The sequence below is a fragment of the Callospermophilus lateralis genome, chromosome 10 (assembly GCF_048772815.1).
Source record: "Callospermophilus lateralis isolate mCalLat2 chromosome 10, mCalLat2.hap1, whole genome shotgun sequence".
NCBI lineage: Eukaryota > Metazoa > Chordata > Mammalia > Rodentia > Sciuridae > Callospermophilus > Callospermophilus lateralis.
Window position 1 is genome coordinate 55,630,610 of NC_135314.1, and position 26,252 is coordinate 55,656,861.

General features: G+C 48.6%; 1 protein-coding gene across 1 annotated transcript in view; it reads left to right on the forward strand.

The window, feature by feature from the left end:
* Adcy5 (adenylate cyclase 5) overlaps positions 1-26,252 on the forward strand; it is a 145,754-nt gene that overhangs the window by 58,810 nt on the left and 60,692 nt on the right. The window contains exon 2 of the mRNA XM_076868527.2: positions 24,976-25,125. Coding sequence (XP_076724642.2) covers positions 24,976-25,125 — 150 coding nt within the window. The remainder of the gene's footprint in view (positions 1-24,975; positions 25,126-26,252) is intronic.

Here is a 26,252-nt window from a genome sequence, read left to right on the forward strand (position 1 = left end):
CTGGCCATAAAATCTCCCCCTGCTCTCCCTGAGCCTTCTCTTCTCCCCTTCCACGATGACCCTAGAGGTCACACAGTCCTGGTGGACTATAGCCGCAAGGTGGAATAGAGTCACATGGCCTGCATTAGAAGTCCAGAACTACTCTTTTAAGCTTCTGAGGTTTGGGGGCTTATGTGTTACCATGGCGTAGCCTAACTGGTTCTGACTAACAGGACAGCACATCGGCATCAAGGGTCCTGATGTAGACCCCGTGCTCTTGTTGCCCGACAGTGCAGTCTTGGACCCTGGACTTATTCCAGGGCAGCAGGCACTCTCAGGCTGTGAACGTGAGGTTTGAGTGAACTGGTGCCAATTCTTAGTATCCTGGGGAAGGAGGGCTCCTGGACCAGGGTGAAGAGGGAGGGCAGGTTGTATGGTACCCCCTCCCCATCTTCAGTTTCATTTGCCAAGGTTTCAGTTATCCGTGGTCTACTCTGATCTGAAAATATTTAAATGGAAAATTCAGGAAACAAGCCATTTCCCTGTTTTAAATAACTTCTATTAAGTATACTATTATAATTGTTTTATTATTAGTTATTGTTAATCTCTTACTGTGGCTAATTTATACATGAAACCTTATTATAGGCATGTATGTATAGGAAAAAATACAGAATGTAGGATTAGTCACTATCTGCTTCAGGCATCACCGGGGGTCCTAGGATGCATCCCTCAAGGATAAGGTGGGGGGAGTACAGTACCCGAGCTGTTTCTTAGCTTTGTTCTGAAGCTGTGTTTGACTGTCTGCACTCAGAGCTGTGAATAGCTCTGGAGACCGCCTGAAAGCTCCTAGCTGTTAGATTCTCTTGTTCTTTGGCACCTTCTGCCACTCACCCGCATGGTATTTCTTGAGCTCTCATTACATGCCAGGCTCTGTGCTAGGTGCTAAGGCTGTGGTGCTGAATCCTACAGGCCTTGCCCTTCTGTAGCACACTGTTCAGCAGGGAAGTTATACTCTGACAATGCATTAAACTGGTCACCGTAAATTGCTAGCCTGCTCAGCACACAGAGGATGGGGGGCATGAGCCTATGTGGCTGTTATGGGGGGAGCCATTTTGGAGTGTCAGAAAAGACTCAGAGGAGTTGCATGTTTGGCTGCAGAAAGAGTTTAGGTAACTAGAGGGATGGGTGGGTTTTTCTTGGGAGGGGGACAGGCCTCTGCCAAAGCCCTGTCAGGACAGAGCAGGAACTGAAGTCAAGGGGCAGTGTGAGAGGTGACTGGAGCAGCAGGAGCCAGGGGCCTTAGCCCAAGGACAGCTGGTTAAGGAGTTTGAAGTAGGAGAGGCAGTGTGTTTACACAATCAAATTTGCGTTTTGGAGAGACCATCTTGGCAGCTGCAGAGCTTGGCTCTTCTGCTCAGAGCCTGTCTTCTGGAGGTGGACAGGTGTGTGGGGGTGAATGTGCCACCATGTTGGAACAGCCCAAACCAAACCTCCTTCCCCGGACTGGGCATGCCTCCAGAGCCCAAGCCCTCTGTCCTCGCCTGAAACGCCAGAGGCTGTAACTTCCCCAAGGGATGACGGGAATTCGCCGGATACAAATCCTAGTTCTGGGAAGAATGCTAGCGGAGAGAGGAACTGTGGTCTAAAATTAGGATTTGGGACTATTTCACTAAGATGTGTTCTTCCTGCCCCTTCCTTGATGATAGCCAGTCCTTGTTTCCTCCCTCAGCCAACCCCGTCCTCCTACTGGCCAGTTGATCCTCTGGGGGCAGCGGGGGCTAAGGTTGGGGGATCTGTGGTTGTGTCTTTAGGTCTCCCTGGGCTGCACCTAAGGCAGCAGGCCACTGTGGTTTCCACTAAGCATCTTATGTCCTGAGGCCTTGGGGATGTCTAGGAATAGTTGTCCCTTCCTTCTAATGACATGTTTCTCGACAGTATAGACTAGACTTGGAGACCCTGGGCCTCAGGCAGAAGGAATTTATAGTATTTAGAAGAAATTCTGATTTTTTTTCTTTTCTTTTTTTTTTTTTTCAGTTGTAGATGGACATAATACCTTATTTATTTATTTGTTTTTATGGTACCCAGAATTGAACTGAGAGTCAAGCCCAGTGCCTCACACATGCTAGGCAAGTGTGCTACCACTGAGCTAAAACCCAGTCCTAGAAATTCTGATTTCTCTTAGAGCAGTCAAGGTCTGGAGCCTGTCCAAGTTCTCCTTAGCTTAGGTATAGCCCTTTCAGCTCTTCTCTGGGCATTTCTTTGCTCTCAGTCTTATGGGTCCCAAACTGAGGACTACATTAGTCCCAGTCCTGCTGAAACAGCGTGAATACCACGCAGACCTTGAACCTCCTCTGCACCCCACAGCAGCCCCATGCCCTGGGGAGCAGGCAGATGGGGGCCTTCTGGTCTGCTGCACATATTGAGCAGCTACAAAATAGCTGAACTTTTAAGCCCCACATCACTATCACCACCGTGACTCCTGTCGCCACTCCAAAGGCCTGCATGGAGTGGGACTATGTGCTAACCTTGGAATAGCAAGTGCCTAGGAATCTCCAGGATAGACATACTGACATGGAGAAGTGAACAAGGTGCTTGCTTCTTGGGGCTACTGAGGTCTTCAAACACTTTGCCCAGCTTTCAGCTGTCCACCAGTCATGCAAGTGCCCTGTCCTGCAACCCAGGTTACCAGCATGCCCTTAGGAGACACTGAAGGATGAACACAGCCCTCAGGACATCTAGCCTTCTGGAAATCTCTCATCCCTCTGAACACTTGAGTGTTCTTGGAGAAATTCTGGGCAGCAAATATTTTTCAAAAAAGCAAGATGGCACCTGCTGACCTTGGGTCCTAATGCCCCTTGATCTCCACACTGCCCTGAAAACTGGGAACAGAGGTGCCTGTCCCAGACAGATGGCTGAACTCCAACTCAGGTGGGCTGGGCTGTTGGGGTAATGTCTTGTGCTCCATCAGGGCCCACAGAGTCCTCAGGAAGGACACCTTGCTGAGAGTCCCCTTGGCTGGGATTACTGGCAACAGGACCCGGGAAAACTGAGTGCCTGGTTTCTCTCTGTTTGTCGTCCCCTGAGGAAAAATGAGAGTGCGCTTCCTTCTCAGAGGTGGAGCTGTTTATATCCACAGGATCTTGACACGCGCATGTACACTTTCACACGCATTGACTTGAAGATAAATAAGTCCCCTAGTTTGGACTCTTTGGCAGTGAGCAGATACTAACCAGTCCCCATCCATTTCCCCTTGGAACATATGGGGGAGGAGGTGTCCCTGGGAGAAGCTGAAAGGCATGGAAGTTTTTCGCTGGAGTGTAATCTGCGAAGAACTGGGCTGCAGGGGAGCACAGGTGAGATGGCAAAAGAACTTCCCGAGCAGAGACAGGGAGTGTCCCCTGTGCAAACAGTTTGCTCTTTAGTCTGAGATTATCCTTGGAGTGGATAAATCTTGCCAATAGTTCTTTCTTCATACATGTTCTGGATTCATCTGTCCTTTGTCCCCACCTCCCTATGCAGCATAGTCCTGGACTGCAGACCAGGCCTTCTGAGGGACACTGCTGCTCTTCCCTTCCCTTCTTTGTGACTGCAGACAAACCATCTATCTTGGGTGAGGGAGTATAGCCTGGGGGTTAAGAGTATGGGTTTCAGAGTCAGCCAGCCCCGGCTCACGTTCCAGCTCCACCACCTCCTGGCTGTGTGGCCTGGAGCAAGTTGTCTCACCTCTTTAGGCCTCACTCTCCTTCTCCAGAAGATGGGGATTCTGGTTGCACACAGGGTTGTCCTGAGGATTAGACCAGGTTACACCTGCCCACTGTCAGGACAGTATCTGTTGTGAATGATCAGTCATCATGAGCCCACCCACTCACCCTCACCCACCTGCAGGGGCTTCTTATTGCTTATGGGACTGAGCCAAGCTTCCCTAAATGACAGACAGGGGTTCCCCATCTGCGCTACTCCAATAGGGCAGCTTTTTCACCTGCCACTCTTTGATCCTGCTGGGTGGCCTCTTTATCACCCCAGCTGATTTTCACCCATACCATGTTTCATCTGAAAATTTGTCCCCCATCCAAACCCTATTCAGCTCCTGGCCCAAACCTCACTCCTTCCTGGTGCCCCTCCTACCTCTGTGCCCCAGAGGCACTTACAGCCAGAACCCAACCATCCTGCTCTTCAGCACAGACACGCGGGGTTTCTCGTTTTCTACTCCATGAGCGCTTTGAAGGCATGGGTCACAACCTGAAGGCCTCTAAATTGTCCCCCCATGACCGAGTCCCTTAGTATGGAGAGGTGGGAGTTGGTTGTACAGGATCAGTAGAGACAAGTCAAGTATTGGGAAACTTTATCCTGATTTTACAGGAACCAAAAGGTGGAAAGAGGTGTAACCTAAGGGACCAAGTGACCAAGTGGTAAAAATGGGATGAGAGCTCCAGCCCAGATCCTCTGCTCCCTCGGGCCTGGTCCTCTGCCCCTTGAGAGGCTCCTGGCTTCTGGTCACAATGCACAGCTCAGCGAGTGTCAGTGACGAAAGCCGGGACCAGCCTCAGGAGTGCCGACAGACAGTTTGTTTTGACAAGGACGGTTCGGTTTAAGTGACTTGCGCTAGTGCTTGGGGTGCTCAGAGCAGAGACTTGGCTCACTCCTCTGTCAAGGACATTTGTCCCAATTCCCCAGTGCCTTCAGGGCAGGGGGGACACTCTGTGAGAATCTGTAGGTGGGTGGTAAGAATTTGTCCTTTCCCTGGCCTTCATCCACCCTGCCCCATTCTGGCTCTTGGGACAGCCACACCTAAGACTGTGAGCCCCAAGAGAGTTCTCCATCCCTTTGGGTGTCACTCCTCTTAGCTGCATTAAGGTGGGGAGCCAGGGGCATAGATAATGCCCAACAGCAGAGGACTTCTGGGTGCACTGGATGGTTCAGAATGTACTGGATGGTTTGGAGCAGTTGTCCTCTCATGATTTTTGGCTCATGTTAAGTCAGGTCATCCTGTTTTCTGTGTGAATATCAGCTGGCCATAGGCATGACCAGGCAGTCACTACTTGATGTGTGTGCCCATAACTGCAGCATGCTGTGTGCTGTGGAGGTGCTGGGGCCTCCCGGAGTGTGGCCCCTGCCTGGCTGACTGGAGGACTGTTGTGCTGGGGATAGTGTCCAGAGGGAGTGAGGACCTCCGCCAGACAAGAGAGAAACGATGGCCCAGTGCTGCGCTTGCCCAGCACTCCTTCCCAGCGTTTCTGTCTTTCCTTTGCTTGTCAGGGTTCAGGTGATCTGGATCCCGGGGTGGCCTTGCAGCTTCTGCCTTCCCCTATACCCATGGCCCTCTTTAAGAAAACCCCACCAACACACATTCAAACTTTTCAAAGCCAGTCCATCAGGCGGGTGTGCATTTGCTTTGGATAGGGGAGTGCAAAGGACGGGCCCAGAGTTCCTTCCTACACCAGCAACCTCAGGCAGCCTTTGAGCCACAGCAGATGTCAGGGATGTTCTGTTGCCGGCTCAGCCCAGCCAGCTTACCTGTGCCTGTTGCTGGTGGGAAGGCCGGCAAGCTGCGCTTCTCTCTCAGTCCTCACATTGTCAGCCCCAGGTAAGGCACATTCAGAGCATGTGCTGCTGAGGCTTGGACACTATCCGGGTCTAATTTTCTGAGAATTCAGGGCTCTTTCCATCCGTGTCTGAGCAATAGAAGGGGACTCTGATGGGGAGAAAGGACACGGTGCTCTCTCCTGACTGCGAGCTTTCAGGATAGGGTGTCCCACGGGAGCTGATAGCCCGGCCTGTGGGGCATTAGCATTAATGCCTATTTCTGCCGTGCGCTGGGTCGGCGCAGTGTGTGCTGCTCCCAAGTGCTGGAGAGGGGAGGAGTCACAAGGGTGGGATGGGGTGGGCTTCTGTCCCTTGGCAGTGGAGTGGTGACAGCTGGGACTCGGGCCTTCTATCAGGGCATGTGGAGTAGATTGAGGTGAGGGCAGCGGTGTTGGGCCAGCATGGAATTGCATTTCAGGAGCAGAGCAGGAGGAGCCCTGGCTGGTGAGGGGCTATGGTACACCCAGGTGGGGGTGGTCCAGGGGTTGTCAGGGACAGTCTCCAGCTGGGAGGGCCTAGATGACCTTCCTCCATATCCTCAAATATTTTAAGTTTCTGAAGAAAGGAATTGGATTGTTGAAGTGAAGGAAGAAAAAGGAACTGAGGAAGATGGGGGAGTTGCTAGGCAGGGACCCAAGCCCCCCTATTCCCACGACAGACCTCAGGGACTTTGCAGCCCCACCTTCTTAAAGACACCCTCCCCTGCAGCCCCTCTGCCCCAAATCTGGCTGAGGCACAGCTCGAGGCCCACCTATCTCTCAGGTGAGGCCCTTGGGCATCTTTTGCTGTATGAAATGCTGAAGGTCTTTCAGACAGGAAAGGAAGGTTCAGATTCTTGCGCTGGCCCAGGCTGGCCTGTGTTTGCTGACCTCCTGAGAAGGCTGCTGCCTTTGCTTCTCCACTATTCCCTCCCCAGGCAGAGACCACCAGAGGCCTCCTTGTTCCCTGCTTTTAGGTGAAGAGCATGTGACTCCTCCACTATTGTCCATCATGCCCAGGTCACTTGGTACCTCCTCTAGAACAGGGTGGCCCCCGTGTCTGGAACCCACGAGGGTATGGGGGCAGCACCCTTGCCCCAGTTCCTGCCCAGTTCTTCCTACCTGGGCAAGAGGAGCTGGGTTGCTGTACTCAGTGCCCAAGGTTCTGGACCTGGCCTGGTACTAGGCGGGGGTCACTTTCCCTGGGAGACTGTGAAGCCTCAGCCTTCTGCCTGGTACGTCCAGACACTTGGCAAATGAACAGTGTTCTTACCTTCCCTAGAATCAGGGCTAGGGTCAACAGGTGGGGCTTCTAGTTTCTTGCTTTCACTATGTCTAAACCAGATGGGCAGAGGAAGAATCATTGCCTCTCTGACATTTTAGAGTATTGCACTATTTAGTCCATGGCCTTAATCTCTGCACAGTCTGGAGAAGTAGATCATATTCTCCACATCGGTGAAGAATCTGAGGCTCACTAAGGTTAAGCTCTTCAGTCGTCCCACTCACACGCTCAAGGTGGGGCCCTCCTTCTTTCCCCTTCATCTCCCTAAGATCCCGCAGAGTCCGCTCCCTCTTCCCTCTAGCCTCCGTTTCTCAGTGCGGAGTGCCACCCACCGCTGCGCTTCCTTCCGTGGTGAGGCTCCAGCCCTGACTGCTTTGTCTCTGGTCTGATTCTGGGCTCAGTCCCAGCTCCCGTCAGGACCACCGCCCAGAAGCCTTCCCCTGTTTTTGAGCAGCCTCCATGTTTCCCACCACAGCCATGGCCGGCCCTCCCAGGGGCTTGTGTGGTCCATGTGTGGGGGTTCTCCCTTCTGACTGGGGCACTGTGGGAAAAGAGGACGAGGGATGGGGTGGGGCTGCTGCCCGGAGACTCGGATCTCAAAACATCTGCAGTTTCCAGTTGTGTCAGTGAAGGTCAAGGCTGAGCTGCTATAACAGAAGCACCCAGGTTCAGTGGCTTTAAGAAGATGGGAATTCATTTCTCTCTCATGTCATGGTCCTGGAGTAACTAGGGTCTGGTTAATAGGACCATTGGTTCCATGGGGTGGCTCTGTCACCTCATCTGCATGGCCAAAGCTGGGTTTGAGGCCTATGTTCTAGTCCAGATGAAAGTAAAAATGGGTGCTGATTCAGGACCAGTGTGGGGTTTGTTGAAAAATGGGAGGGGAGATGAGGTGGAAGTTTCATGTGTCACTCCCACTCACGTCCCTGACCTGAACATCGTCACATGGCCACACCTAGTTGCAAGGCAGACTGGGGAAGGTTGTCCAGCTGGGTATCCAAGGCTCCTTGAGCCTTGCTTTGGGAAGAACGGGACAAGCAGGGCATTGTTGCCCACCTCTAATCCCAGCAGCTCTGGTGGCAAGAGGATCCCAAGTTCAAGGCCAGCCTCAACCACTTAGTGAAGCCCTTAGCAACTTAGCAAGACCCTGTCTCAAAAAAAAAAAAAAAAAAAAAGGTTGGGGATGTAGCTCAGTGGTAAAGCATCCCTGTTTCAATCCCCAGTACCAAAAAGTGAAGAAGAAGGAACAATGAATTTAGATGGATAACTTAACAGTGTCTGCCTCAGCCCTTTAAGAAACTATTATTATTATTATTTTTAAATAAGAAAGTTAGTTTCAATTATCCACTCTAAAAGAGGGTGGTGTGATAATCTCTGTTCTCTCAGATGGACCTTGAGCCGAGAACATGTTTCTAGGGGCGTGGGTGCATGCAGGAGGATCAGTCTATAAATGAACATGGGCTGCACTCTTGCGGGGTGCATTGTAGCCTTCCATCAGGACTGGTTGAGTATAGCAGCCTCCCCCCTCAGCACCCAGGCTGTGAATCCATTGGCCCCGTAAGAAGACTTAGCATCTTCATACCTCACGCCCAAGCTCTAGGGCAGTAGACACTGCTTGTGGCCTCAGTGCTGGTCCTGGTCACTCCCCTGCTCCCCAGCAGCAGCACAGCTGCAGGCGGGGAGGCCAAGGCAAGAGCCTCTTGGATTCTCTCAGGGAGGCTGAATCACATGGAGAAGACCCTCGAGCCCCAGGACATCAGTGCCCTTGGAGAGTCCTGAGAGCCTTGTGCTCTATTCTTCCTGTTTTTCCTAAGAAGAAATCTCGTGGGACCAGTGGAGGAACTGGCCCACACTCAGTAATCCAGACCTTTTGCTTTTCCACAGTCCCCATTTCCCCATCTTCCCATTTCTCCTGCAGGCTTGGTCAGCTGGGAGGCCCCCCAAAACTATAGCTTCCTGGGCTGGGGCTGTAGCTCAGTGGCAGAGCACTGGGTTTGATCCTTAGCACTATATAGAAATAAACAAATAAAATACAGGCATGCTGTCCCTCTACAGCTACAAACACATACATGCATGCGCAGCCTCCTGGTTCCCAGACCACCTCACATTCCCACTGCCCCTCTCAGGGTTGCGTAAACAAGTCTCACGGCGCATTTCCCTGACAGACACGAACTCCAACTCTGAGTGGCTATGGCAGTTGGCACTATATTCATTTGCCATCTTTTGCTTAATTCTAACACAGACCTGGGTACTCCCACAGGAGGGGTCCCGTGTCCCCTCTCCCACCTCGTGCTTTATGCTCTGCCTCAGAGGCAGCAGTGACTGGGGTCTGGGGCTGTCTTCTGTTGTGAGCTGGAATACTCAAGGCCTTGAAGGTGCCCTGCAGCCTTCAATTTCCCTTTCACCCACTTAGTCATGGACTCGACTTTATTGGTGCCTACTATGAGTCAGCCTCTGTCCCTGAGGCTGGGGCACAGTGGGAGCTCAGGAGGCCTGGCCTGCCCTGGGTGCCTTCATCTGATTTTCACCCATCCAGGTCACTGACAGCATCACTAGCCACAGCTGTATTACTCTACACCTGAGACATGTTTGCATCGGTGTCTTTTTTTTTTTGCGGGGGTGGGGTGGGATGGGTGGATGTTGCTGGGGATGGACATCCAGGGCCTTGCCCATGCGAGGCAAGGGCTCTACCACAGAGCTACACCACCAGCTCCTGCATGAGTGTCTCACTACCCCGTGTTATTAGCTCATTGTGGAGATGAGGGCATTGAGATTCCAAAAGGTTATGTGACTTTCTGCATGTCATTAGACTAATCCCAGGTCTCCTGACTCCCAGCATGGCTCCTTCATTATACTTTCTTCCAGGTCCCCGAATTCCTGCTGAGGTGCCCACCAGGAATGGCAACCCTGCCTTGTGTGTGCAGCCCCAGGGTGCCCTCTGTCCTGAGCAGCAGGATGATGGGCTGTGCACAGGGCAGCCATGTGTTGGCTGGTGCCCGAGCCACACAGACAGCCCAGCCCTATCCATGCTCTGTGCTCAGTGTGAGGTTAGGGGAGTGGCTGACTGGCAGTTTCACTTTCTCTTTAGTGATTTTTTTTTTCCCTTTCCAAATTTGGCTGACCTAAAACAGACCCCAGAGGTGAGGACAGGGGTGGGGGCGGGTACGTGGGTGGCTGACTGGGTGGGTAAAGGTAAGGGGATGGGAAGGTTGAGAGAGCCGCACCTCACCTGTGTGGGGTGGAAGCCAGAGCTCGGTGTTTAGGTGGGCTTGCTCTCCTCCCTCCCCAGGCCCCTTCCCTCCACCTACACAGCCTGCATCCCCCTCAGCTGTCACTGCTGCTCACACAGAACAATGCAGGCTTGTCTGACTCTCCTGGAGGGGGAGGAGGAAGCCGAGGGTGGGGAGCTGGGTGGGGGGACGATAATTGTTCTCCAAGTTGAGATTTTTGGAAGGGAGAAACTTCATTGCACTTGGATTATAAATAAACTTCTAGCCCACAAAACTTCTTGCCAGGCCACAAAACAAACTCTTCCTTACCCCAGGGGTCAGGGAACTGTGGGAGAAGCAGTTTGTGGGTGGGCAAAGCCACCGTCTAGTTTCTCTAGGAAGCCTTTCCAAAGGGCTCCCACCAAGCCTGTCTCTCCCTCCTGTTTCCTCTACCCCAACTCCTGCCCTGCGTTTCTATGGGAACATCTGCTTTGCACTGTGCTTGCTGGGCCTTGAGGGGTGGGTGACGTGGGACCCACGGCCTGGCATAGATCCAGGAGGACTCTGGCTTCCCCTGGGGTTCCCCAGGGACCCAGAACAGGTTGGATGTGGGTGGTGGACTCCCTCTGACTTCCAGGTGTGGCTGACTTAACGCTGTAGGGCACATGCTGCAGTGGTAAGCCTGCCTCCCATTGCACTCAGGAGACAGGGGAAAGAAGATTTGAAATCAGGGACTTCAGAAAATCCTGGAAGTGGCATCTCCATTGATGGTAGAAAAACAATTGTCCTGCCTGAGCAGACAGACACCCAGGCTGTGGCCATTCTGCAGACTTTCCCAGGTGATGAAGACCTGCCTCTCCCTTTTTTGGATGAGGAAGCTGAGGTTCACAGTGGAGGAGTGACTTGCCCAGAGCTACCGTGCTCATTATTTGCAAGTCCAGAATGAGTACTTGCAAACTGGAACCCTCTCCTGTCCTCAGCTTGACTGCACTGGGCTGCCTTTGGGCATGCTTTCGTTGCTCTTGGGGGTACGTCTTCTCCCCTTGTGCTCTCCTAAAGCCCCCAAGTTCCCTGGCATGCTAGAGAAGCTGGTTTTCAGTTTGGCGCCCCTATCTAGACAGGCCTAGAGACCTCCATCATCACACCCATATCTCATCTGAGACCTCCTCATTCCTTGGGTCTTATAGTTGAGCTTCAGTCCCTGCCCTTTCCTGCCCGTTCATCTCCTGCTCTGGCGGGGGGAGGGGGTGTGTGGGGGGACACATGCTGCCCGGGGTGTGCTGTCTGAAGTCTGCTCTGAGCCTTTGGGAAATGACTTCTCTGGGAGGGGAGGGAAGCAGGTCTCTGTAGCCTTGGGGTGGGCCACTATTGCCCACCACATGATATTCTGCAAGTCAGCCTGCGGTCTGTCCCTGCTCCATGTGCTCTGGGTTCCTCCCTCTGGCCTCCTTTTGGTTGGATCCCAGTGCTGTCCAACAGGCCACAAGGAGAGCCACATCCATAGTGTTGCCTTCCAGCTAAAAAAAGGAAAAACAAAAACAAAAACAAAACCCACGGATGCAATGAATTTCAATAATATATTTTGTTTCACCCAATAGATGCAGAATATTATTTTGACACGTGATTGACAGAAATTATTCTAGGGGGCTGGGGTTGTGACTTAGTGGTAGAGCACCTGCCTGGCATGTGTGAGGCACTGGGTTTGATTCTCAGTACTACATATAAATAAATGAATAAAATAAAGGTCCATCATCAACATCTAAAAAACAATCATTCTAAACTCCTGTGTGTATTTCACACTTAAAGTACATCCCAGTTCATATGGGACACATTTCAAGTGCTTGTGGCCCCTGAGGTGGGGAGCACAGTTCTGCATGGCATAGGGTTCTGTCCTATCTGGTCTATTTGGCCCCTCCGTCCCTCTGCCTTTGGAGAAATCAAGTCTCCCCACCCTGTCCCCATGCTGTGTCCATTGGAGCTGTAGCTGCTCTTTCTCCCTGGGCTGCTAAGCATCCTGAGATACTTACTGTCACTGCCTCTCAGACTTACCCCCTTGCGGTTAGCCTCCTCCTCGGCCTAATTTCTCTGAGCTCACCTGTGGGGCCCTGACAGCCAGTGTCCTCCACAGCCTCTGACTTTTATCTTCCTACCCTCCCTTGGATTTCTCCCTTCCATTTCACTTGGATGACACCATCTTCCTTACTCATGGTCCACTCACCCAAAAATCTGCTGCTGCTGCTGCTGCTGCTCTCTGGACACCCCTGCATGGATTCTGAACTACCCCCCAATAAGGACACCATCCAGGCCCAAGCACTCCCACCAATGAGAGCCTGGGTCCTTCTCTGGGCCTGGGCCATGCCTCTGTCCTGACCTCTGTGCCTCGTCTGATCTCTCCCCTTCTACCATCTCCTTCACGACCTCCTCCCTGCTGTCAGATTCATCTCCCTGAAGTACAGCTCTGATTGCATTGCCCTGGTGAATGCTGGCAGCACTTGAACTTGTAATAACTGGGGAACGTGCTTCTGCTATAATATGAAGTGAAAAAAGCAGGATTCCAAATTATGTAAACAGTAAGATCACAGCTTCATGGAAGCAAAACAGAAAGCCTTGATAAAAAAAAAAGAAAAAAGAAAAAAGAAAAAGAAAGGAATAAAAGGAAATGCTAATATTGGTTGTCCTTCAGTGGTAATTAACTTTTGCTCTTTTCTGTGCTTTTGGAACTTTTGTGATTTTGAAATTAACTTTGAAAATTTAATAGACTTTTTCATTTTTGTAAATGCAACCATCCAGAGTGTCTAGTGCCTCCAGGTCATGGGCAGGCCCCTCACCTTGAACACCCTTGGTGACCTAGCTGTGGCCCCACCCTGTCCCTGGTCAGCCCTTCCCTGCTGACCAACCTGCACTCACTGGCGTCCCCAGTGTAGACCTGGACTCTTTCCCTTGTTCCCAGAGCCAGGGCCCTCCACTGTCAGTGATGCTTCTCTGCAACCTTCCTCGTCCCCTCTGCCCAGATGTGAGTCCTCGTCTGGTTTGGTCCTCTCCTCCCTTTGGCTTGCTCTGCTTGGTTGTGGAGGCATCTCAATTCTCATCTCTGCTGCTGGAAGAGAAGTTTCTTCCCCCTGACATGCTCTGAGGAAAAAGAAAGGACTTTCCCCCTTTTTTCATCATTTTATCATTTTTTCTTTTAAGAGTAATACATACGATAGATAATTTAGAAACTCTTTGATGGTCTAAAGAAAAAAGTAAAAAATGCACTACGTATAATCTCACCACCTAGAGACATTTGACCACTGTTAACATTTAAACGTGTTCATTTGAAAACTTGGGATCACACTGTATGTGTGGTGTCATTGTCCCTTTCTCCGTTACTTGACAATATATTTTGAAAAATCACCTATGATGTTGGATTTTCTTCACATAAAACAACTTAAAGGCTGTGATATTCCAGAGCATTACATGCCATCATTTATTTAACCCTTTTTTAATTGCTTAAATGTTTTCTAAATATTTTCTTTTCTTTTTGTGCTGGGAATTGAACTCATATCCTTATGCATGCTAGGTGAGTACTTTACACAAGTCCCCAGCCCCTCTTCAGATTGATGATCATCCTTGGGTATAAAGCCCTGTCCAAACTACTGAAGTTTACATAGCAGAGATTCGCAAGAAGTCAAAGGGTACAAATGTGTTTTAAGGTTCTTCATACGTATCACCAGTTTGCTTTTTTTCCAGCTTGTACCCCCATGATAAAGTAGTGGAGTGGGTTAGAGGCCCTTCCATTGTATTCTTGCCAACATTATTACCATGAAAAAAAAAAAAGTTTTGCTATTTTAAATAGGCAAAATATTGTTTGCTTACTAACAAGGTTTTACATTTTTTTCACATTACTATTTGTAAGTCATTTGTATTTTTACTTTAAATAGCTTATCATCCACATTACCCTTGTTTTGTTATTGTTATTATTAAATTCTACCTATTTTGTGAATTTATAGAACACTTCATATATTATTATCTGGCATATTTTTTTGCAAACTGAGTGTTGGCACATTAACTAGATAATAGAGGTTGGGGACTGTGAGGCCTATGGCATGTATATCCTCTCACCTGCTCCTGTGCCCATAACTTTCCCAGCTTTGGAGTCCAGCAGGGTGGAGCCAAGTGGCCAGCTTCATGGTTTCCCAGATACCCCAGCACAGTGCTCAGCTCAGGGCACTCAATCAATGTTTGTTGAATGCATTACGAGGCTGTGCTGTTCGCGTAAGTTCTACAACATGAAAGCTGTTTCTCTATGGGATGCATACACAAAATCTAAGGTCTTTCAAGGACTAAGTAACCAAAGATAACAAAAATGAAATGTACAGTGTGGCCACTCCTCTGCAAAGGCACAGCTGTGCAAGGTGCAGAATAAATTATCTATCTTACTTGTCATCTCTATTTGCTTTACAAATTTAAGGGAAACAAAGTTACAATATCACTTCACTCCCACTAGCATAATGATCATAAAAATAAAACAAGTATTGGTGGGTACGTGGAGAAAGTGGACCCTCATACATTGCTGGTTGGAATATAAAATGGTGCAGCTGCTTTGGAAATGAGGCAGGTCCCCAAAACATTAAACAGAGTTGCCAAGTAACCCAGCAATTTCACTCCTAGTATGTACCCAAGAGAATTGAAAACACACATCCTTGCAAAAACTTGTGCATGAATGTTCATCATAGCATCATTATTCGTGATAACCACAAAGCGGGCAAACTCAAATGTCCATAATTGATGGTCAATAAATAAAACGTGGTAGATCCATACTAGACAATATTATTTAACCATAAAAAGGAATGCTACATGTCATCATGCAGATAAAACTTGAAAATAGCATGCTAAGTGAGAAGAGCCGAAGGCTACCTATTATATGCTTCTATGTATATGAAATGTCCCAAATAGGCAAATCCATAGAGACAGGAAATAGATTCGTGGTTGACAGGAGCTGGGAGTGGGGGTGGAGGTGGAAAGTAGACAGTGACTAATGGGTATGGAGTTTCTTTGAGGGATGTTTCGAATGTTCTGGAATTAGTGGTGACGGTTGCATAACCTTATGATTACACTAAAATACTGAATTAAAATACTTTGAAAGGGTGAATTTTATGGTAAATGAATTAAATTTCCCTAAAAAAAAAATAATGAAGGGCAGCTACACTAAAGTCAGAGTTGGCCTCATTAGGCAGGTGCTGTGCCCTTGTCACTCACAGTTGCAGTTCCTTGGAGAGAGCGTGTTGAGGAGGCAGAGCCCCCAAGGCTGCTCCCTGAACCTGGCAGTGGCTGGGAGTAGGTCCCTAATCAGCAGTACTTTATGTGACCAGGATCTATGAAGAAGGCCTGGGGTGTCTGGGACAAGGGTGAAAGAAAGTTGAGTGTTTCTTTATTAAATAGAATAAAACAAAACTGGACCTAAATTAAGTTGGGATAAATAACAGCTCGGTACAGTGGAGTAGGATGAGCTCTGAGCTGCGATCGGGGTTCTGCGCTGCCTCGTGTGTCACTCAAGCAGGGCCCCTACCTCGAGCCTCTGTTCCTGCTTAGCCAAAGCCAGGTGCTTCTCCCTGGCTTGCTTATTTTACAGGAGCACGAGGAGGCTGAGATGAAGTGTTGCAGGGAAAGCGTTTGGAAGCTTCAAAACTGTTGTGTCCAACCATTCTGAGATCCTTGTCCTCCTTCACTTTCTGGTCTCTTGTTTTTCCTCATTTTTTTTTCCATGCTGAAGATCTAACCTAGGGCCTGTGCATACTAGACAAGCACTCTACCATTCACCTACCTCCCCAGCCCGCCTCCAAACAGATGCTAATTATTGATTTGTTAATATTTCGTGCTCTGATTTTAATAACATTAAAGTTACATTAATAAACATTACACTTTCAGATTGTGTTGTAGATGGGTGTTTTCCAGAGACGGTGACTTAGCTGGCATGGTCAGGGTAGGTGACAAGACAGGGACCTGTTGGATGGGACCTGTGGGATGTTAAGGCCCGCACAGGAGTTTGGGCTTTATCTCATTGGGAATGGGGCGTCCTGGTGGACTTTTGTGTAGGAAAGGGTCATGTTTTTAAGGGCATTGTTCAAGGATCTCTGGCACAGAGAGGAGGCATGCGGAGCTCTTAGGGAATCCCAGAGAGGGAAGAGGGACAACCTCAGAGCAGCTAGTGCCTCGCTGGAGTGGAGAGGAGAGGAGGGGGACTAGGCTGGGCAGGCCTCTGGCAGGAAGAAGAGAGCCCTGGAGGGCTTCCTCCTGTCTGTCCTGGGGAGACCTCATCACAAAAGCCCCCACAGAAGTAATGTGGCCTCCCTCACCAAGAACACACAGAGCAATCTTGACAACTATGTAAAGGAAACATTGTAGAGATGTCACTATGATTTTTTTTAAAAAGTTTTAAAATATGTAATATTTTTAAAAAGTCATTAAGCACCTAATTGAGCGTGGTGCAATATACAAGGAACCGTGCTGATCTGTCTTTGAAGAGTATATAATTTAAGATTATCTTTCCTTGATTTATTTTATTTTATATCTTAATGAGATTCCACTGAGGTCCCCTGAGCTTCCCACTACCACTGTGTAGGACAAATGAAGTCCGGCGTGGGAGGAAAGCGCTCTTGGCAGGCTCCTGGTCTCCTTTTATTTGGTACTCATGTGGTTGTTAGCTGTGTGTGTTTGTAAACTGGGAAAAGCTGGAACAGGAAGGAGTTGTGCCTGTTGTCACAGCGGGGCGGGGTGGGGGGGGACACGCACCTGTGGAAAGGGCCCCCTCCTCTCCCTGCAATGGGGGAGCCTCCTCAGCCCCAGGTCCGGAGGCAGCCCATTGAGGCCTGCAGGGGAATGAGGAAAACTGCATCTCTCCTCTTCGGTTTGTGATTTGGGGGGCGCTTCAGACTCTGATGGACAGAGAAAACACTGGTCTGTCTGCTCCCTGGTCAGCAGGGGCCACCACAGGGGAGGAGGACCTGGGAGTCTGAGGAGTGGGTGCCAGGCTACTGGGGCACCCTGGGGCAAAGGGTGGGTACAACTGGGAAAGGGCAGGTGTAATTTGAAAAGACTCCAGGTAGGGCTGTCAAGCAAGATAAGGGTCATTTGAATTTCAGATAAACAATGAAAAATTTTTTTAGTATAAGTAGGTCCCATATATTGCATGGGATCTGTTTATATTAAAATATTATTCATGTTTGTCAGAAATTCAAATTTAACCCAATGTCCTCTCCTACTCCCCATCACCAAATCTGGGTCCCCGGGGAATTCTGATTCGTACCACCACCACCCTCATCTCTGTGAGCCAACCATACTGCAAGAGACCCGGCTTGGCTTGTCGGGAACAAGAACCAGGTGAAGGCACACGTTGCTCAGGGTCTTTTTCATCCTTCTCCCCTGACTCCTCCTCCGTCTTTGCCTTGCATCTTCCTGGGGCTAGAGAGTAGGGAGCCTATCTTGGTGGCCCTGGAGCCCCTGAAAACTCAGAGAGCAGAGACAGAGCTAATTGCGGTGTCTGAGGCCGGCTGCTTGGATTTCTTGGAGGGTTCTGCAGTGGAGACGCTGTGCAAACGAGCAGTGTAACCTCACATTCGTGGCCCAAATCAAACCTGCAGCCTCTGGCAGCCAGAGATTGGGTTTCAGAAGTGCTGGCCTTTGAGGAATAGTAAATATTCATAGGCACCTCCCCTGGGTTTCCACTCTGAGAGTAGAATTCCAAACATTTCCCTTCTGGTGGGGTTTCTCCTGGTGTGGTCCTAGGACCCTCTGGGCCTGGTCCCCCTGGACCTAGCCATCTGCAGGGCTCACGGGCAAGGAAGATGCTGGGGGGCTGAGGTTTGCTGTCACTTGGGACAAGGTGTGTCTGTCACTTGACCCATTTGACCCTAGTCACTGATTCCCTCCCTCCCTTTCTCTCCCTCCCCCTTCCTCCTCTCTCTCTCTCTCTGTCTCTCTCTCGCGCTCTCTCTCTCTCTCTCTCATACACACACACACACACACACACACACACACACACACGTGTTCCATGTGCTTACACATGTCTCCTGAGAGCACAAAGAAAACCAACAAGCCCTTAATGAGGCCTGTTCACCTGGGAAGTCTGAGCCCTGAGCCATACCTGTGATTACTTGCTAATGAAGTCCTTTACATAGGGTAGGGCTTATCCTCACCTTGAATGTGTCTGCCTCCTTGAAGGCATGAGAAGAGGCTCCGTCTGTCTGAGAACTGTTTCAGTGGAGCAGAGATGGGGGCAGCATTTCTACGCCCAGAGTGTGAGATCATCTGTTCATCCGACAACTTCCCAGGTGTCTGTGAACAAAATTCCATCAGATTTGACTGATGCCTCCTCTCTACTCATAACCGGAGCCTCCGAGCCTCTGCACAGGGGCCTTAGCACCCTTGAAGACCTGGTGAACAGGTTCCTGGTTTTTGACAGATGGCGTGAGTGAGTGTGAGTGTGTCTGTGTGTGTAGGTATTGATCGCTGTCACTCTCAGGTCTAATTTGCTGAGATCTCCCTTGCTCAAGAACCCTCTTTCAAACCCCAGCACCCTCTGGCTGCTCTAAGAGTTTTGTGTTTGGTGAGTGACAAATGAATCCTCAGGCACACTAAGCTTACTTAGCAAAGCCATTTGGACCCCTATTGGGTTACTGCACCCCCTTTTCCTGAATTTGCACCTTCTGCTGCTATTGGCCTTCTGGCTTCATGGGGAGTCAGATTACAGCAGAGGAGGCCTGGCGGATTAGTGAAGAGGTCCTGTAGCAGCCAGGAGATAATTACCCTGGGGTTCTATCTCAGAGCTGACTCAGGCCTCTCTGGCCTCAGAAAGAGAAAAGGCCACCCTTTCCTTGCCCAACCTGTCCTTCCCTGGATCTGACTCCTATTCTTTTTAAAATCAAGATAATGTGTATACAGTAAAATTCACCCTTTTTAATGTATCATTTTTGCAGATTTGACAAAAGCATATAGTGGGGTCACCATTAGCACAATTAAGATGTGGAACAGTCCCATTGTCCGGGAAGGTTTCTTTGTCCTGCACCTTAGTCAACCCTAACCTCTGCCCTGGCCACTGATCCATTTCAAGTCCCTAAAGTTTTGCTTTACCCAGGATGCCATATAAATGGAATCATAGTATGCAGTCTTCTGAGTCAGGTTTCTTTCATGTAAGTGCAGTGTATTTGAGACTGATTCATGTTGTGTATCTGTGGTTTATTCCTTTTTATAATTGAGTGGTAGTCCATAGTTATGCACAGATTTTTGTGTCAATGTTACTTTGAGTAAACACCTAAGAGCGAAGTTGCTGGGTCGTGTGGCAGGTGCATATTTAACTTCACGAGAAATTGCTGAAAAGTGGAGGTACCACTTTTCATTCTTACCAGCAAAGTTTAGGAGTTACTTTCTCACCACTATTTGGTATTACAGATCTTTTTTCTTTTCTTTTCATTTTTAAATTTAACTCCAGCTATTCTAATAGTGTACAGTTCTATCTCTTTGTGTTTTAAATTTGCATTTCCCTAATGGCTAATGCTTCTGAACATCTTTCCAGGTGCTCACTTGTCATCCTTGCATCTTCTTTGGTGAACTATTTATTCAAATCTTGTGCTCTTTTAAAATGTGGGTTGTTTGTTTTGTTATTGTTGAGTATTGAGAGTTCTTTGTAAGTTCTGGGTACAATTCTTTTGTCAGATTTGTTATTTGCAAATAATTTCTCCCATTCTGTGGCTTGTCATTTTCATTATCTTCACAATATCTTTTAAAGAGCAGATGTTCTTAATTTTGATGAGGTTCAATTTATCTTTTTATTTTTTCCACTTATGCATCGTGTTTTTACTGCTGTATACAGGAAATCTGACCCAGGCATAATGGTGCACACCTATAATCCCAGCTACTCAAGAGGCTGAGGCACACCTATAATCCTAGCTACTCAAGAGGCTGAGGCAGGAGGGTCACTAGTTCAATAATAGCCTTGGCAATTTAGTGACAACTGACTCTAAATACATACATACATAAATAGTGCTGGGGAGGTAATTCAGTTGTAGAGCACTGTGTGTTCAATCCCTAGTACCTGTGCTTAACCAGAATCAAATCTTTTCCTTAACCTGAAATCTTGTGTATTCTTCTAGAAGTCATATAATTATAGGTTTTTTATTTAGGCCTATGAACCATTTGGGGTTAACTTTGCATAGTTTGGTAGGTCTGTTTCTGTCATATGAATTTTGCAAAGACTGTCTTTCTCCATTTAATTGCTTTTATATATTTGCTGAAAATAACTTTTATTTTCAGCAAATATATAAAAGCAATTAAAAAACTATATTTTTGCAATATTCTGCAACCCCCATTTTGTGGCTTATCTTTTCACTTTTTAATGATGCCCTTTGAAGCACAAAAGTTTTTAATTTTGATGAAATCTATTTTATTTATATTTTTTCCTTGGGTCATTGTGTTTGGTATAATTGCCTAATCCATGCTCATAAAGATTTATTCCTGTTTTCTTCTAGAGCTTTATAGCTATAGTTTTCATATTTAGATCTCTGAACCACTTTGAATTAACTTTTTTTTGTATATGATGTGAGGTAGGGATTCAATTTCATACTTTTGCATATAGGTATCCAGTTATCCCAGCATCATTTGTTGGAAAGACAAATGATTTGTACTCCATACAGTGGTCTCCTTCAGTCTTTTGTATGTCCTTGTCTTAGATAGTTTGGGTCACTACAGCAGAATACCATTCTTTCTCCCTTCAATTATCTTGGTACCTTTGTCAAAAATCAACTCCATAAGTATAAGCTTTTATCTCTGCAGTCTAAATCCTGTTCCATTGACCTATATTTCTATACTTTGCCAGTATTGTACTGTCTTAATTACTGTAGCTTTATAGTAAGTCTCGAAATTGAATAGTATGAGTCTTACAACTTAGTCCATCTTTTTCAAATTATCTTGGCTTTTCTCGTTGCTTATATGGTGATTGTGTTGCCTCTATAGATCATTGACATCTGAACAATATTATGTTTTCCAATATATTGTATGTCTCTCCGTTTTTATTTAGGTATTTTAAAATTTCTTTTATCAGTGTTCTATTGCTTTCAGTAAACTGGTCTTGCACATATTATGTTAGATTATACTATTCGTGGTTTTTAGGTGCTATTTAAATGTTACTTTTAAAAATTTCACTTTCAATTGTTCATTACTCATATAGAGATAGTTGCTTTTTGTATATTGATCTTATATACTATTTTTGTCAGCTTTTATGTTGCTGTGACCAATATACTTGACAAGTGCAACAAAGGAAAGGAAAAGTTTATATTGGCTCACAGTTTCAAAGGTTCAGTCCATCGTCAAGTGACTCAATAGCTCTGGGCCTGAGTTTTGGAAGAGCATCATGGTGGAAAGGCATGCTGGAGGAAAGCAGCTCAGGACGTGGTAACAAGGAAGCAGAGAGACCTCTGCTCACCAGGGACAACATATAAACTCCAAAGCCATAACTCAGTGACCTGATGATTCCAGTCATACCCTACCTTCCTACAATTACCACCCAGTTAATCCGTATCAGTGGATTAATCCACTAATTAGGTTAAGGCTTTCATAATCATTTCACCTTTGGACATTCTTGCATTGTTTCTCATACAAGAGCCTTGTATATAAGTGACATATACTATGAATTTTCCAAACTCACATATTAATTCTGATAGGTGTTCTGTAGATTCTTTGTTTTTTCTGCATAGACAATCATGACGTCTATAAATAGATAACAGTTTTCTTTCTTTCTTTCTTTCTTTCTTTCTTTCTTTCTTTCTTTCTTTCCAATCTCTTTGTCTTTCCTTTCTTTCTCCTATCTTATTGCATAGTATAGGACCTCCATTATGAACATTGAATAGGAGTAGTGCAAGGGAACAACCTTGCATTGTTTCCAGTCATAAAGGAAAACAATTCTGTCTTTCCCCATTAAACATGATCTTAGCTGTAGGTTTTTGTCTATGTTGTTGATTAAGGGATTTTTCTTTTATTCCTAATTTGGTTCAATTTTTAAAATTATGAATACATGTTGCATTTTGTCAAATGCTTTTTTAGTAACTATTGAAGTACCATTTATTTTTTTAACTTAGTTTATTAATATAGAGAAATGTATTGATTACATTTTGAAGTTGAACCAGCCTTCATTCCTGGAATAAACCCCACTGGTCAGATTGTGGTTCTCATGATGCAGTGTCCTATTTGAGGCTTGCTCCTCATTTTCTGCGTCCCATTTTCTCCTCAGTCATGTTTTTATCATCCAGCACCTCTCTCTCCCCTTTCACACAGATTTCCCTAACTAGAACATCCTTCAGCCTTCACCTCATCTATTTCTCTCTCCTTGCTCCTTGCTTATTAGTCCCCCAGTGACTTCCCAGAGGCCTGTTCTCAGGGTCTCACTTCATATTTTCTGCACTGGTTAACACTGCAAGCCACAGTCTCTTTATTCCTAGACTTTCCCCTCCCTGGTCTCAGGGGTTCTTCCTTCTGAGTCTGCCCTGCCCTGCCTGGCCTCCAATCTCAGGCAAGTCTTTGCTTCCTCATGCTTCTGGCTTTTGTGATACCTCCCACTTCCTTTGCTTTTTCCCCTCAATGAATCTTCCCTGAAGCCTTAGCCTCATTCTGCCACCCTCAGTTCAACAGTCTTTCATGACTCCCAGGGCTTAGAATTGTGCTGGGTTCTCCCAGATTGATCCACATCTTCTCTCCTTGGACTTTTGGAGAATCAGAGCGCCTGGATTATTTATTCAAGGGCACAGAGTAACCTGGGGACATGCGCTTCCCATGCCTGCCAGTCTCCCTACACATCCCCCTTACAGAGAGTCCAGCACCCCTGGGCCTGCCCAGGAGTCTCCTCATCACCCCTCCACTTTCCTCCCCCAGGTCAGCACCCCTTTTTTGTATGGCGTGTTGATTTGTACTCCATACACTGGTCTCCTTCAGTCTTATCATGTATGTCCTTGTCTTAGATAGTTTGGGTCACTACAGCAGAATACCATAGGCTAGGTGGCTTGTAAACAATAGAAATCTATTTCTCACAGTTCTGGAGGCTGGGTGCCAGCATGGCTGGGCTATAGGGAGGACCCTCTTCCAGGTTGCTGTCTTTACATATCCTAACATGGTGGCGAGCAGAGAGCAAGAAAGCAAGCTCTAGAGTCCCTTTTTGTAAGGGCACTAATCCCTTTCTCTCGAGGGCTCCACCCTGGTGACCTAATCACCTCCCACAGGCCCCACCTCCATTAGGCATTTGTATTTGAACATATGAACTCTGAGGAAACATCAGCATCCTATAACATTCAGGTGGAAGGAAAGTTCCTGTAGAGCAGGGGTCTTCTTCCCTTGTCTATCAGGTGTGAAAAAGATGGTGGTCAGAGATCGTGGGAGTTTCAAGGCAGCAACAGTAGCCTGCAGAGTTGTCAAGCTGGTCACCTGAGCTGGCCCCCTCCCTGCAGGCACATCCAGGAGGTATGTGGGGTCCAGCGGATCCTTCAGCTGGAATAGGGCCAGACTTTGAAATAGGAGAGAAAAAGTCTCATGGACCAGGGCAGACACACTCTAGGATGTCTTTAGGGAAAGATGGTACCACAGCCAGCATGGAGCTCATGTGGCCTCCTGGCCTAGGCTGGCAGAGGACCCGATGAGAGTCAGGACCACCTCAGAGCTGTGCTAAGGAAAGCCCTCAGGTAGTGGACGTGAGGTAAAGAAAGAACTTGGAGATTCCAGAGACAAAGTGGTCCCTAGCAAAGAGAGTGGGCGTCATCTGTTAGTCATTGCCAGGTGGCTAAAGTCCCAGAGGAAGGCCCTTTGGGATCCAAATGGACAAGTACCTTCCTCACTCCAAGACTGGGGGTCAACAAAGGCTTTCCAGAGGGTGGAGGGGCCACAGTGGAAGGTGGGGAAGTTGATCTAGGCTTAGTTCCTTTGAGGTTGGGACTAAGAACCCAGTTCTGAAGAGGGGTCTGAGGTGCAGCTCAAAGCCCCCACAGCCTGGAGGCCTGCGCATCTTCGCAGGGCTTGTCTCATGTGGGCCGGAGACCAGAGTGGGACCAGGATCAGCATGCTCAGATACCCAGGAGCTTTACCTGCCTGAGATATCTTGACTAAACATTGGCTCACTGGGCTCTGAAATGTGCAACACAAACTTGCCTTTGTGGATTCTATTGTATTGTCTTGCTTTCTCTTAGCTTTTCAGTAAATATTCCTTTCAAAAGAATCCCCGCCTCGGCTCTGCAGACCAGAAGGGGTGGTGGTGTTTTTCCACACACACATCTCAGTCAGCACAGAGAAGGGGATCCCTGAGGAGCAGGGGAGATGGCAGACGCCTGCCAGCTGGTATGAGGGGCTGTCAGGGAGCCTTGGTGCTGGTGCAGAGATAGAGCGGAGGCCTGGAGGTGGGGGGAGCTGAGCCCTGCTCAGGACACCAAGCCCCACTGGCAGGCACCTTGCCTACCCCCATTCCCCAGAGGGTTTAGCACATTTCTGGGAGCCTTCCTTATGTGTGGCCAGTGAGTCCTGGATTCATGGGAGCTGATCTCTGGGATAACAAGCCAGGACTTCCCTGGAGGGGCGGCGGTTTGTGCTGTTGTGGATTTCATTACCCTTTCTAACCCTGGGGGAACCTTCCTGTGGTCCCGCTGCTGCCTCCAGCAGACTTTAAAATTTTCAGTACTGTGGACACATTCAGTCTGATTATCCAATGATTCCCTGTCCTTAGGGGACACACTCCACCACAGGCCAGCCAAGCTTGGGCCCCGCAGGACATCTGAAAGCCCAAGTGATCGTGTTTGGCTGCTTAGGTGTTCGGCTGTGTGCCAGGCGTCCTTGGCATGTGTTTGCTGAGACGTGGGCGGGGGGCTGCAGACTTCAGAGTGGGGTGGGGGGGATCAGTGCTCCAGGCCTGAGCTTGGTGTGCTTGTCTCTCTCTCTGCAGCTAGTCTCCAATGTCCTCATTTTCTCCTGCACCAACATCGTGGGCGTCTGCACTCATTACCCAGCCGAGGTCTCCCAGAGACAGGCCTTCCAGGAGACCCGGGAGTGCATCCAGGCACGGCTCCACTCGCAGAGGGAGAACCAGCAGCAGGTGAGTGAGGTCCTTCTGCCCTGCATAGCCTAGGGCAGAGGAGAGGGTGAGGCCAGCCTCCAATGAACTGCTGAGCTAGGGCCCCGCCTACTTCCCCTGGACAGGGGCCCTGCCCACGGGGCAGTGTATCCCCTGAGGGAGCCCAGCCTTCCTGTTCCTGGCTCTGTGGGAATGCTCTTGGCCTCCCTGCCCTTGCCCAGAGCCTTTTCACACAGCTCTGTGGTTTGCCCACAAGCCAAACAGCAAGATAGCTCCTGCCTCCTTCCCTCCTGGGCCTCCCATGAGCTGGAGAGGAGAAGTAGTCAGCATCTCCAGCTCAGATGAAGGTGTTCGCCCAAGGGAGGGAAGAGGAAAAGGGGAGGGGACAGGTACTGGCAGTGCCCATGGTACCCCAACTCAGCTCTTTTTCTCTGGCCAGTTCTGGGTGTGGTTGGTTCAGAAAAGGAAGACTGTCCTGAGCCAGGGAGGCAGGCCACTCAGAGGACCCCAGTCACAGGCCAGGCTTCCCCTAGCAAGTTTTGGAAAAAGGTACTGAGGTCGGCCTCAGGGTTCTAGCTGTTCCCGTTCTGAGGGGTGGTCGTGTCACCGCTGTGTCCTCTCCTGTATGTGGATCAGATGGAGATCTGGTAACCCTAGATAGTGTGGAGCTGAGACACTCCCCAACAGGAGGCCTGGGAGGGTGTAGCAACCTCAGGAGACAGAGTGGGCCTCCAGCAGGGCCATGGGTCTCCCATCACTTCACTCTTGAACTAAGTGTAAGTTTATGAGACAAGGTTACTGCAGACCAGAGGATCCTGCCTCCCCAAGCCCTCAGCCAACACCAGTGGGGCCCTTCTGGGTGCCACATGCTATGCCAGGCCCCGTGGCTGAAGTGAACGTGGAAGGACATGGAGAAAATGGCCAAGAGGGCAGTGGTGTGCATGCTGTGGCCACTCCAAGTGAAGAGTGGTTTCACTGCAGCACAGGTGTCTCAGTCCATCTGGATGCATGCTGGGTGGTCCAGTGACACTCAGCCAGCCAGGTGACGGGGCAAAGCTCCACAGTGTCTGCAAGTCATCCTCAGTCCCCAGTCCTTCCACACTGCCTCTGTGGCCACCGTGTCTGAGGCCTGACTCTCCACCCACTCT